The 14,111-nt window shown below is 32.9% G+C and overlaps 2 protein-coding genes across 5 annotated transcripts in view; one reads left to right on the forward strand and one right to left on the reverse strand.

Moving 5' to 3' along the window:
* Nucleotides 1–14,111, reverse strand: part of LOC308185095 (uncharacterized protein) — an 846,543-nt gene that overhangs the window by 562,990 nt on the left and 269,442 nt on the right. The window lies entirely within an intron of this gene.
* The window catches only part of CHD1 (chromodomain helicase DNA binding protein 1), a 54,925-nt gene that overhangs the window by 31,969 nt on the left and 8,845 nt on the right, over nt 1–14,111 (forward strand). For both annotated transcript variants that reach the window (XM_080573313.1, XM_080573314.1), the window contains exons 15-30: nt 269–457; nt 769–931; nt 2,212–2,364; nt 2,777–2,848; nt 4,182–4,331; nt 4,921–5,069; nt 5,334–5,430; nt 5,519–5,614; nt 6,549–6,725; nt 6,888–7,048; nt 8,408–8,449; nt 9,169–9,299; nt 9,707–9,845; nt 10,610–10,760; nt 11,760–11,882; nt 12,240–12,380. In XM_080573313.1, coding sequence (XP_080429439.1) covers nt 269–457; nt 769–931; nt 2,212–2,364; nt 2,777–2,848; nt 4,182–4,331; nt 4,921–5,069; nt 5,334–5,430; nt 5,519–5,614; nt 6,549–6,725; nt 6,888–7,048; nt 8,408–8,449; nt 9,169–9,299; nt 9,707–9,845; nt 10,610–10,760; nt 11,760–11,882; nt 12,240–12,380 — 2,134 coding nt within the window. The remainder of the gene's footprint in view (nt 1–268; nt 458–768; nt 932–2,211; nt 2,365–2,776; nt 2,849–4,181; nt 4,332–4,920; nt 5,070–5,333; nt 5,431–5,518; nt 5,615–6,548; nt 6,726–6,887; nt 7,049–8,407; nt 8,450–9,168; nt 9,300–9,706; nt 9,846–10,609; nt 10,761–11,759; nt 11,883–12,239; nt 12,381–14,111) is intronic.

The raw sequence follows: 14,111 nt of genomic DNA on the forward strand, positions 1-14,111 counted from the left end.
TCTTTTATTTAGTAGTTTATTTTTAAATTTAATTCTGTAAAAGTGTTTGGGAAGTTCCATTCTTCTATTTACAGACAAAGTATTTGGAATTTCTTGAAAGATCAAAATTCAGAAATAGGTTGAATTAAACAGAGGAGGGGGAAGAAATCCATTTGGAATGTTTATACTTTTTTTTTTTTTGTAATTGTGTTAGCATTGTTCTTAAATACTACTTCTTTCAGTCATTCACTCTGTCACTATTTTACACTTATTTTCTTTTATATTGTAGATTTTCCTCCTGGGAAGATTTTGAAGAGGAGCATGGCAAAGGAAGAGAGTATGGTTATGCAAGTCTTCACAAAGAGCTTGAACCGTTTTTGCTGAGAAGAGTTAAAAAAGATGTAGAAAAGTCCTTACCTGCAAAAGTTGAGCAAATTCTGAGGATGGAAATGAGTGCACTGCAGAAACAATATTACAAGTAACAAATTTTTTTAAATTTCAATGTTTTAATGATATGTCTACATGTAAATTACTGGTTTAATATTTTTCATAGTGCAGTTTGAATTTGGGGCAAAAGAGTAAAAATCAAGCACCTTTTTAGGATTTCACAACAAGGAAGTTCTCTGAAGCAAAGGTTTATTGGTCTAATCTCTGTTTATTTTGCTTCTGTTGTTTGGCACATTTGTACATTTTTACTAGGAGCTGCTTTTTTTTTTTTTTTAGTTTATATTTTGAGAGCTTGTCTTGCCTCCACATCTGGTTATTTACACTGTATGTCTCACATCATAGGTGGATTTTAACAAGGAATTATAAAGCCCTCAGTAAAGGTTCAAAAGGCAGTACCTCTGGCTTTCTGAACATTATGATGGAACTCAAAAAATGTTGTAACCATTGCTACCTCATTAAGCCACCAGATGATAATGAATTCTATAATAAACAGGAGGCCTTACAGGTAATGTCATTTTGTTTTTAATTTGGGGAATTCATGTTTGTAATGTGCACACTGTAATTTTATAGTGTTCTAGCAATTTTTTAGTTATTAAAGTATTAGGAAAGAGCAAGATCTCTGAAAACATTTATCCTGGACTTTACAGGTAAGTGAATTGATTTTTGTTTCTTTATTGGAACTGAACACTAGACAGATCTCTACTAAATAAAATATCAATGATTTTTAATTGCAATCAAAACAAAAAAGAAATAGTTTGAAACAGGCTATGCATCTTCACACAAAATGAATTTCAGACCTATTTTAAACCCAGATAAAATAAAGCAGCTAAACAGAGGAATGTAAGGTAAATGGAAATGCAGGTGACTGGCAGTGGTACACCAGCAATCTGTATGACAGCATAAAGCAATCTGCAGAATGTTTTTAAGCTTTTTGTATAACCAGATATGCCTGCAAACAACCAAACTGAAAGGAAATAAAAGTAATGATCATTGAAATCTGTCTGATTTTTTTGGTGTTGTTGTTCCAGATGAAAACAATTATCATTACTACCAGAGATGGGCTGTAATTTTTGTTTTTAGTAAATGTTAACTAATATTTGTACCAAAACTGCTCAGAAGCACAACAGATTAAAAAAAAAATTATCAATGATGCGATTTATATCAACATAACTTTTTCTAAAGATTTTTTTCCTGTAAGCCTTGAAGTTGATAACTTAAACATTTCCCCCAAAAATACTAGTTTGTGCAGTGACAATTGTGATTGCAAGCTATTTTGTAATATGAAACCTTTTTTAAAGCTAAAGGAAGTGTCATTTATAACTTGGCACACTCTACAGCTACCTCATACAAAATTAAATCCCTTATAACTGCTCAAACATTATTTCTATTAATTGCAGACTTTTAACAATTACTTCTTTGGTCCACTTTAAGAAGTTTTTTTAGCTCTTAATTATGAATGAACACATTCTCCAAAATTCTTTCTCAACCTAAAGAGGCCTAATGTTTGAAACGTTAAATTCTGCATTTGCTTTCTGTTCTAGTTATTCCGAAAAGAACCAAGAAGTCTTGATATTGTAACCCACCTAAAGTCTGTTAGGCACCACAAACAACAGTCCTATCATGCATATTTTAAAGTATGTATGTTATAAGGAATGACGAATGTTTTTGTTTTTCTCCCACATCAGTAGACAGGAAGACAAACCTTAAAAGAATGTCTGACCACCTGCAGCACTTACTAGTATCGAGGTGAACTGTTTTTGTAATACATATTTCTTCTTTTGATAGCATTTAATACGTAGCAGCGGGAAACTAATCCTTCTTGACAAGCTACTGATTCGTCTGAGAGAACGTGGCAACAGAGTTCTGATTTTCTCTCAGATGGTGAGGATGCTGGACATCCTAGCAGAGTACCTAAAGTATCGTCAGTTTCCCTTCCAGGTAACAAGCCTAGTAGTCTTGATCCTGAATTTAAGAAAAATCTTTTCTTTACTCTGAGGGTGACAGAGCAGTGGAGCAAGTTGTCCAGAGGTTGTGAAATCTCCATTTGCCATGATAATTAAAAGCCAAGTGGACATGATCCTGGGTAACCTGCTCTAGTGGACCCTGTCTGAGCAGAGGTGTTAGACAAGATGACCTCCAGTGGTCCTTGCCAACCTCAGCCTCTCTGCGATTATCTGATCTTTACCACTTTACTTAATAAAAGAGTGTCCTTGAATTAAAAAGATGATGTGAAGCATTAACATTCGTTTTTTTCCTTCACATTAGTGTTTTGGCTGTTGAGAATTCAAGTTGCTCTGATGAGAATATAGCATAAGAATTACTTTTAAACTGTAGTATTCAATCTCTTTAGAGACTTGATGGATCAATAAAAGGGGAATTGAGGAAACAAGCACTGGATCATTTTAACGCAGAAGGATCAGAGGTATGGTATTTTTTTTCCTATTTTATATTTTCCCAAGAAATATCAGAAGCGTTCTGTAAAAATGAATGTTGAGAAAAATGAGAAATGCATCAATAAGTTTGAAAATCCATTGTTCTTGGCTAGAGTGTAGGGTTTACATCTACTTTTTTAGATTTTAGATTTAATGCAAAGCACAGAACTACGTTGTGTGTCTTTATTTCATGAACAATGAAAACCTGATTTCTGGCGATTCTTTGTGTGACTTGTGAATTTATAAGTGTCTCTGTTACAGCTTTTTTTTTTTTTTTTTTAAGCTTAGAGGATTTATAGCTTATATAACATTCCTAATATACAAGCTGTTCCATCTGATCAAGTTAAATCTTTCTCCTTTTTTGGGGCACAGGGAGTGATTGTTTTTTCTTGGTAATAGGATTGCATTTCTCAGTTGCTGCTGAGCTTCTGTTTCTGCTACAATTGAAGAGGAGGACTTAACTCCTTGAAATAAACTTCAGATATATCTTAAATACAGAAGTTAATTCTGTTTTAAATCCCTAGTATAGATATCATTGCCTTTTTCTGAAAGCTTTGCAGTTATACCGTACAGTTTTTGAGGAACCTAAACTTCACACGGTATTTAACAGTGAAGGCAAACTTCACATTTGTGCAGCAACCAAATTATGTTCTCTGCTTTATCTTCTATTTCTTTCCTAAAAGTTTGTAACGTTTCATATATTTTTGGCCATTAATGAGCAAAGATCTTCATGGAAATATTTTACATAATTCCCAGGACTCATTCCTGAGAGTCATGGTTTGCTGTTTTCTGTCACTATACTAATTTCTTTTTCCTATTTTACTTTCTCTCGAATTTCATATGTTGTTTTATTGCATGTCTCAAGCTTGTTTATAAATATATTGAACAGCAGTGACCCTTCAGGAAGAATTCTGCCTCCTGTTTCTTAATTTAACTGGTCTTATGTAGTCTCAATGTCTCCCCTAGTATGCCATGGCTGATTAGTTTTCTTAAGTGGGTAGGTGAAGGGAAACTGTATTTTTGTTACATACAAGGCTTTAACAGCAGAGTTACATACTTTTGTCCAGTCTTCTATTCGACTGGGTTTTTTGGTTGACATCTAGGATGCTACAGCCTTTAAACCACAAAGGAATGAGCATCAATGTCTATTGCAAATAGTTATCAATGTTAGCTTTATACACAAAGAAACTTTCCCTATAGAACGATTACAGAATTGACAGTGTATGACTCTAATGTGTGCCACAGAATGCATAAATGTCACAGTTGTTCATTTAAGAATATCAGAACTACTAAATACAAAACGATTTCATTTTATGATTTCAGGACTTTTGCTTTTTACTGTCTACCAGAGCTGGAGGATTAGGTATAAACTTGGCATCTGCTGACACTGTAGTTATATTTGATTCTGACTGGAATCCACAGAATGATCTGCAAGCACAAGCTAGAGCTCATAGGATTGGACAGAAGAAACAGGTACATTCAGCTGTAAGCTCCAAACCTGAGGGACAGTTCCCTACAGTAGCTGTCAACTGTCTGGGCCATTCCAGTATTCGTGTATTTTGAGAATAATTAGTACTTGGCTGGGTGTGCTAAAAATGTTAATAATGCTCTTTTTTTTTTTTTTTAATTTTTAAATCTCCTTAAATGGAGACATAATATGGCAGCTGTGGTATATGTATGGGGAGGGAGAAGAGTTGTGGGCTTGTCTGTCCCACCTTCACTGGCATCATGTCATTCTGGAAAATAACTCCATCAGCTACATTCCCATTACTTAAGTATTTCGTAGTTCTCTTTGGGTTTCTTTTTTACTTGTGGTAATAATCAGAAATACAAGAGTTTTGCTTGTGGCAATGCTTGTGGCTAATCACTGAAGCTTAAAAAAGACAAGTATTAAGAATTTATTTCTCTATTTTTAAACTGCTTATGTAAGACCATAGTAAGAAGTTTGAACTAGTATTTCATAAAATAAGTAAAATTCAGATGATGTGTAGACAAGACTGACAATTCTCCTTCTTGTTGCTCACTTATTTAAATACATCAAAAATTTACATTTAAAATACAGGTTAATATTTATCGTCTAGTCACAAAAGGATCAGTAGAAGAAGATATTCTTGAAAGAGCCAAGAAGAAGATGGTGTTAGATCATCTAGTAATTCAGAGAATGGACACTACAGGAAAAACTGTACTACATACAGGTTCTACTCCTTCAAGGTATATTTTTATTATCTTACACGTCAATTTGTATTTAATTATATTTGACAGGTAAGTAAAATTGTCAGTAAGTTCACTTTGTTAATGAAAGGCAAACCAAGGTTAAATAAATAAAAACTGCAAAGTGTTTTGTCTTTGTAGATTTTTGTTTCTATATCAAATTTTAATTGACAGTAAAAAGAAAGCTTAACTGGCTCCTGGTTACAGAGAATTGTTTCAGTCTAGTAAAATAAAATGTTTTTCCTGAAACATCCTGTATTTCAGCTCAACACCTTTTAATAAAGAAGAATTATCAGCAATTTTAAAGTTTGGTGCAGAGGAACTTTTTAAAGAACCTGAAGGGGAAGAACAGGAGCCCCAGGTAAGTAATGCTTCTAGACTTGAAAAATAAAACAACCCAAAGTATGTATGAATTATTTCATTATAAAGCTAAATTCAATCTTTTTCAGGAAATGGATATAGATGAAATCTTGAAGAGGGCTGAAACTCGGGAAAATGAGCCAGGTCCATTAACTGTAGGAGATGAGTTGCTTTCACAGTTCAAGGTATTGCTTTGTCATCTCCCTCCTGTCATAATTACTTTCCCTTATTAAAAACTTCTATTTTTCTTTTATGTACCTATCTCCTTCATTCTTATAAAAGAGATGCCACAATAAGTTAACTCTCTCTTTCTAATAATTTTCATTATACCCTCAGTACAAACATTTAATAATATTTATAATGTATTTTACTAATAAAATAAGAGATATTTATGAACGTGTTAATGAGGAGAGGTTTGGGTACTGTTGCATTAATGCCTTTAATGTTAAGCAGCTGTGGTACTTCTGAACACAAAACATAATGTCTGGATTTCTTAATTGATGACTTTTAGAAATTGCTTTCAGCACAGAAGTAAACTTGAATGACAGATCTTTTAAGTGTCACCAGCTAGACATATTGTAATGTGGGTGATTTTTTTTTTTAATTTGAAATATATAGTATGATAAGTGTTTAGATCAGTAGGCTATTAAATTACTATTCTGCTGATGGTTCATGTACAATCTTTTTTAATTCCTACGGTGTACTGTTTGGATAGTTTTGCATTACTACAGTCTCAAATGAACTGAGGCATTCAAATGTCATTAGACTTATTCTGAAGGAAGCTAACTATAATATAGCTACTGGGGATGTGTTTTGTTGTGATCTACATTAGCTTTAAAAAGAAGAAGAATTTTCATCTTTTCTGAGCCTATATTGCATGGAGTACAACTGTATCATAAATGAGCGAAAATATTTTCATTAGAGACAGTGTTTCTTGAAACATGTACGTATAGATTTTATGTGTATTATAAAGCAGTAATAAATACAAATGCATGAAATATATAGATGCATAAAATATGCCATCAAGAACTTAGGATTCATAAAATATCTTTTGCTAAGTTTTGCTCAAGTAAAGTCATTTATTTAAGTGATGAAAATACATACGTTCTGATGTATAAGGTGGCCAACTTTTCCAATATGGATGAAGATGATATTGAGTTGGAACCAGAAAGAAACTCAAGAAACTGGGAAGAAATCATCCCAGAAGTCCAGAGGCGAAGAATAGAAGAGGAGGAAAGACAAAAAGAACTTGAAGAAATATATATGCTCCCAAGGATGAGAAACTGTGCAAAACAGGTACCTCTGGGTTTTAACTGACTTGTATATTTGTTTTGTCTTTTTATTTTTATTTTTGCATTTTTTTTTCCTTCTCTGAATTCATATTTTTGACAGGCTAGGTAAAAGTTTATTTTGTTTGTGTTAATATGTAGTTCTGAACTGTTTATTCTGAAATTCCAGATCAGCTTTAATGGAAGTGAAGGAAGACGCAGTAGGAGCAGAAGATATTCTGGATCTGATAGTGACTCCATCACGGAAAGAAAACGTCCAAAAAAGCGTGGAAGACCACGAACTATTCCTCGAGAAAATATTAAAGGATTTAGTGATGCAGAGATCAGGCGGTAAGATATGGGGTGATGTGCATGTTTAAAGGGGCAAAACAGTTGGTTTTTTTAAATCATTATAGAGTTCAAAAATACTAAAGACAGTCTATTTTTGTGAAATTATTTGAATTTTTTCTTTCTATTTAATGTTTTACCTTGAAAAGGTACAAAAGCAGTTTTTGTACTTTCTGGTGTTGACATAGTTGAACTGTTATGGCCAGAATTTGAATCCATTTTGGTAAGGGATAAAATTAGCTTGGAAAATGATTCTTGATTGTTTTTTACTTTATTATTATTACTCTAAATTCCTGCATCCCCTGAGGACAGTGATTTCAAAAAAGATTTGATAACAGTGGGTGAACTTTTTTTTTAACATATGAAAAATAGTTTACTTCCCATGATTCTGTGTGAACGTTACAGAAAGAACATGTACAGCTTTTTGGTGATAACTACAAAAAAAGTCGAGTGGGTTTTGTTTTGTTTTAAGCTTCTTGAAACTGTAGTTGAATTAATTTCATAAGGTGTCTTTTTAAGCTAAAAAATACAAAATCCCATTTGAGAAGTGTATCTTGAACAGTTGGTTTAATAAATCTGGTGCTAAAGTATTTTTTGGCAGGAAGAAGAACTGCCTTTGCTTTGCCTTTGTGTCTCTGTGAAATGTTACTCTGCTTCCGAAATTTAGGTGTTCACATTTCTCTAAAATATTTTAAATCTTTCAAAATACTTTTTATTATAATAATAATCCTTAATAATCCTTTAAAGATTCTTGTTGCCTTTCTGTTTCATCTAACAAAGTGGATTGCTTATTCTTTCAAGTGTATTCACATGCTTGCACTAGCAACTTGAATCTTTGATTGTTATGGAAATTTCTTTTTTTCCCTTTATTTTTATTTAATTCCCTCTTTATCCTGCTATTTCTCATTTCTTTCCATCAGTTATTTATCCCAAAAGCAGTAACATTCCTTTATCTTCCATGTTGTATTTTCTGAAATCTTAAAATCACCTGTATTGTTTCAGATTGCTCCTTATGTTATGCTCAGATATAACATAATGTCTGAATTCTCTATTTACAAATTTCCATTTTATTTTTGATTAAACACATCTAGTTGCTGAATTTTGTCATGTGAAAGTAAAGGAAATGTTTTGTTTTTGTTTTTAATAAAAAATAAATTGTACCTTCTATAGTTTTATTTATATTTGTTCTTAAACCAAATAGAGCTATGACTATGTGCAGGTTATCTTGATATATATCAAGCTATGGGTTTTAAAATATTGGTAGGATTTCAGTACAATTCTTTATGGACAATTCAAGTAATTAAAAACTAATGTAGTTAGTTAAGCATACATTTAAAGTGCAAAATTATTTTCTGTTATTAGGTTTATCAAGAGTTACAAGAAATTCGGTGGCCCTCTTGAAAGGTAAACTTATAATTGTGTAGCAACTTTAAACCTTGTTTTCATAAAAATTAGAACAATATAACAAGAAACCTTAGACTAGAGAGAAAATAATATGCTTGGTCTTTTAACTTGACTGTAACGTGGCTCTGGGTTAGCATCAAGAAACCTTTCAGTTTTGCTGGACTGCTTGTTATTTTCTTTATATTTTACCTATTGTCTTGTTTAATCTGCATTGGTGATAGGCATGCTGTTGTCTTGTTTGATAGCCTGTTGAAAGACCATCAGTTTATCCACTGTGACTGCTATCTGCTAACTGTTCAAGTTACTTTTGCTATTTCATTTTTAAGATATGGAATAAGGCAAAAAGCTTAAGAAAAACTTAACATCCTTATTTTCCTTGAAAATATGTATATTCTATATGATCATGTCGTATGTAATGGTTCCTTTTCTTTTCTTTCTTTTTTTTAAAAAAAAAGTACTACAATCTATCTCAAAACTGTAGAGTTAGGGCCCTTTATAGTAATTGTTATATTGTCCTCTGATATCTGAATTTCTTTTATTTTTTCCTTTTTGTAATTACTATATTCTTTTACTTAACTGTTTTTTAACCACCTGGGTAACAAGTGCAGGTGACTGATAACTTAGATGATCATTTTTCTAGTTTCAAAATCTGAAGGAGTCATTTGCAATTGCTAAACTTGCAGACCTATAGAAATGTATGGGTTTTTTTTGTATTACAGGTTAGATGCTGTAGCTAGGGATGCTGAGCTAGTTGATAAATCTGAAACAGACCTTAGACGTTTGGGAGAGCTTGTGCATAATGGATGCATTAAGGCTTTAAAGGACAATTCATGTGGACAAGAAAGAGCAGGTACAGTGTGTTTGGAGGTGTTTGTGTGTGTGAGGGGGAATAAAAAGTGTTAAGAAATCTGAATTATTTTTGCACTCTGATCATAATAGGAAACAATTCTTAGGGGAAAAAACAAATGTTATCATTCTGGGTGATTTTGAAAAAGGGTTATACTAAGACAACAACTTCTTTTCCTTTTTTTTTTTTTAATTGTCACTGCAGAGTGCAGTTTGTTTTTGCATTACTGTGAAATTTAAAAATTATCTGTTACTATCTGAAAGACCTTGAGATTATGGAGCTTAATTAGACCATTATGTTAAGGAAAAGTCTCATAGTATAGCTATAGCAGTGAACTTGCTTGTTTTCTTTGTTTTTTATAAGATACATGTAACAGCTAACATTTTAATACTTTGATCATTTATTTTAAGGAGGTAGACTTGGGAAAGTTAAAGGCCCAACATTTCGAATCTCAGGAGTGCAGGTGAATGCAAAGCTAGTCATCTCTCATGAAGAAGAGTTGGCACCATTGCACAAATCCATTCCTTCGGATCCAGAAGAAAGGAAAAGGTATTTTTTTTCCTGAAGGAAGTTATAATTTAGAAAATGGTTCAGGCTTTATTTGCTTTATTCAGAAAACCTGGACTCAGAGGAAACTGTCACAGCATTGTCCCTCCATTCTCTGTAAGGACTGGCAGCAGCAAACTGCTCCAAATTTGTTTTTCATTATTTCTTCCTCCTTCAGGGAAGGAAGAGGTCAGTATCAGCTTTGGCTTCTGAACTGTACTCACTGCGTTCAGTTACTCATAGTACTACATCCAGACTAAAAGTCAGGCTTGCTGATGAGCTGTTCCATGTGTCATATCTGCTTGAGGGAAAGCAGTATATGTTGAACTGCAGTAGATGGTAACTGTTGGTGGTAGTTACCACCCTCTGAACTTCTTTTCCTTGTGTACCACAATCTTTACACTATCTGCATATTCAGTTAGCAGTTTCATTTGGATGATGTTTTATACAGAAGTATAAAACAAGAGAACTTCACAATTAGCCAACTCTGTGACACCACCCAGGACCACAGACAGATGTCTTTTGTCTATCATGATCAATATAATCTTGATCAGCTTTAAAACATATTTCAGTGTTGATTTCAACAAATATTTTCTGGAAATGTTAAGAAAGTATAGTGGTAGGTACTTGGATTACTTTCCTAAATATAATAGCATCGTAGTGATGTAACTAGATGTGCGTTTTCTATTCTTAGTAAGTCAGCATCCTCTTTCCTAAGCTTCAGAAATAAAAATCTCCTATTTGTCGTTGTGATTTATTTCTGTTAGATATGTAATCCCATGCCATACCAAGGCTGCTCATTTTGATATAGACTGGGGTAAAGAAGATGATTCCAATCTGTTAGTAGGCATCTATGAATATGGCTATGGCAGCTGGGAAATGATAAAAATGGATCCTGATCTCAGTTTGACACAGAAGGTATGTCATCTACAATGTTTTATCAAGGACTTTTTTTGTTTAGATAATAATGCTAGTGACAGTTACTGAAAGAGCATATTTTATGATAAGTGAAATTGCAGAGATTTTACATACCTGTAGTACTTCCACATATCTATCCTTTGTGTGGTGTGCCATTAGATTTGGAGTCTTCAGCTGAAGTCTGCCTTCTTATGGTCAGTTATGCTTCCCTATTTCTGTGAGCCTCTGTCGTTTGAATTCTTTCTTTTCTGTCTTTTGCTTCCCTATTTTAGATGTTTGAGATGAGGTTTTTTTGTTCTTGAGTTTTTTGAAGGGAGTTTTTTCTAGGGATTTGTCTTAGTTTCTCCACCACCACTTAATCCCAAGGTTCTTCAGTTGATGGACAATCATGACATGAAAATAGCTGTACTGATCAGACTGAAGTACTGCAATAGCTGATTAGCAATAGTGAGCAACACATTTAGGAAAAAGCTAGGATGAGGCAAACTTCGTGACAGTGTGAACAACCTGTAGCTTTGAGATTTAAGGAGGCAGGGTTTTGTCCAAATTTGTTTAGTAATGATTTATACTTCTGCCTTCAATTCATTTTCTGTTTTATTAAACCACCCATTTGTACTTCTGGCATCTGCAATATACTGTAATAATGAGTTCTTCATTTAGAGGATGCATGAGGCAGAACTGGGAGTTCTGTGGATGACTGGTAGAGGAGCCCAGAATGAACTGTCAGAGTGGAAACAGAAATCTGAGTCTAGTTTGTTCTAAATTTTGTGAGGCAATTTCCAAGATGTAGCATTTGCTATTTTTAGAAAAATGAAAACATAAGAAATTCTCCATTGCTTTCAAGCATGCTGGTATATTTGCTAGATACAGTTGAAGTGGAAATCCACCTTCTTTTATGAAACTTTTTCTGTTCTGAGTGCTCTAGGCTAATAAATGAAATCTGATTTTTGAAATCTGATAATGCGTACTCATAGTTCCTACTACCAACATTCTCCTCAGATTTTACCTGATGATCCAGATAAGAAACCCCAGGCAAAGCAGTTACAGACTCGTGCAGACTACCTCATAAAATTACTGAATAAAGACCTTGCAAGAAAGGAAGCACAAAGGCTTGCTGGTGCAGTAAGTAAAATTTGGCATTCAGTAGCAAGATAAAATAAAATTCTTTTGGTGTTAGATCCTTTTCCTTTTTTTGTTCTCCTTTTTCACATTGTGCAGTACTGGTAATCATACTACATGAGATGAACTTAAGAAATGAATTGCAAATATCACATTGTATTAATCTCTCTTATTTAGCATTCTCTCTTATTAGTATTCTCTACTGTTGCACTGTGCTTGCTCCAGTCCTGAGAACAGTGGTGGTCATTACTGTCAATAAATAAAATGAAATCTATTTGATATAAAAACAAATCTTTTTCTGCAACTCTGGTGAGGAGATGCTTGCCAATTGCTGTATTAAAGGTACTAATTTGCGTTCAGGGCAATTCAAAGAGGAGGAAAACAAGAACTAAGAAGAATAAGTTGATAAAGGCTTCAAAAATAAAAGAAGAAATAAAAAGTGATTCATCGCCACAGCCCTCAGAAAAATCTGATGAAGATGATGATGAGGAGGATAATAAGGTAAATATCTTTCATATAGTGAGGATGACTGCTAGAAATTTCTATTTTATTTTCTGTTTGACCTAGTAAAATTGACGCACCTGAATGGCATCTTCTTCATGTGGTTGTTACTGTTAATATTCCATCAGCACAATTGCATGGACTATCTGTTGTAATTTGGTGATAACCCAGTAGCTGAGGAATTATGAGTAGTTTTCCAAATTTTATTATTAAATAATGTTGTAGTGTAATTAAAAGTATCATTGATCAATTTCAATGTTATTTAAAGACTTCAGCATTGTATCTGTTAGAAATGTAAACCTAATACAACATACAAATATGGAATGTTTCTGGCTAGCGTGTTGCTACAGTAGTAGCAACTGGTTCTTCAGGTATGTTTTAGTTCAGGACCAGCAGAAAAAAAAAAAAGTCAAACCCAATTAGAAGGAGCAGCATGAATAAATGATGTTTCAAGATGTGCAAGTGAAAATTTCTGCATGTCATGACTTTAATTATGCAAAAAGACTACTTAACCTCATTATGTTGTGTTACTTCTGAAGTATTCTGTTAGGCCTCTGTTTTTGTTGGATCTATTTCTTATATCTATTACACAGCAGAAACCACTAGAGAGAACAACATAACATTTAGGGTTAAATACCTAATTTTATAATTTTGAAATAGTTTAAATAAGTAAGTGCAAATCTGTAAGTATCATTAAAATCATTCCTACTTGGTTTAATATAAACCAAAATATGTAAGTGTCTTTCATAATCATTTAAAACTATTTCAGGCCATTGTAATTGTCAACTTTTTCTGTAAAGATAAAACACTAATTGAAATACACTAATTGAAATACATAGTTGAAATAGATTAAGTCTGAGAACTATGATGCAGTTTACAGAAAAGTTAAGAAAAAAAAAAAGTAGTAAGTTTTAACTGGAGCCTTCCTATATGTTATAAGTATATAACATAATAAGTTATAAGCATAAATATAAAGTCGTACCAATAAAAAAACAAATAAATAACAAAAAACTAACCTTTCTTTGTAGACTGGCTTATTTTGTAGATACGATAACTTGAATGATTTGTTTGGAATGTAAGACTGAGAAGTGTTTTCATAGTTCCCAGTGAATTGATAATTCGCAACTGAATGATAAAACAACATAAATTAAGTCTTCAGACTACTTAAAAAAAAAAAAGAAAAAAAAAGTGTCAGACTTCGTCTTCGTTCAAAACAGAAGACACTGCCAGTCTGTTGATTGATTGTTCTGTTTGGGAGAGTGCCTAGAATGCTTTTGTGTATTTAATAATGGTTATGCATTACTTGAATACTTTTGGGCAGAGACAAATAATTTCACCTCTGAAGGGAAAAAAAAAAAAAAAGACTAGATCCCAAAATAGGCTTTAGACACCCAAGTGATTGGCTCTAACTACTTAACTGCCAGAGTGCTAATAACTTGATACCTAATCTAAGTAATTTATTGTAATTCATGTACTAGATGTCTTTACATCTGCTTTTTTGCAACTTGTCCAAGATATCTTTTAAATTGATTAAAAGATGATGATGATTCTTTTGCTTGTGTGATATTACTTTTGTTACTTAATAGTATTTTTCTGTCTGAAAGGATATCAGTTTCCAACTCTGACCTCATTAACAAATATTACAAACGCTTGATGTATTTTTCGTCATCAAATAATTAAATGGGCTTCTATTAGACAGTCTGTAAGTAAGGCTTTTTATTTGAGCATAGT

This window comes from Anser brachyrhynchus (assembly GCF_964034855.1).
Source record: "Anser brachyrhynchus genome assembly, chromosome: Z".
Lineage (NCBI taxonomy): Eukaryota > Metazoa > Chordata > Aves > Anseriformes > Anatidae > Anser > Anser brachyrhynchus.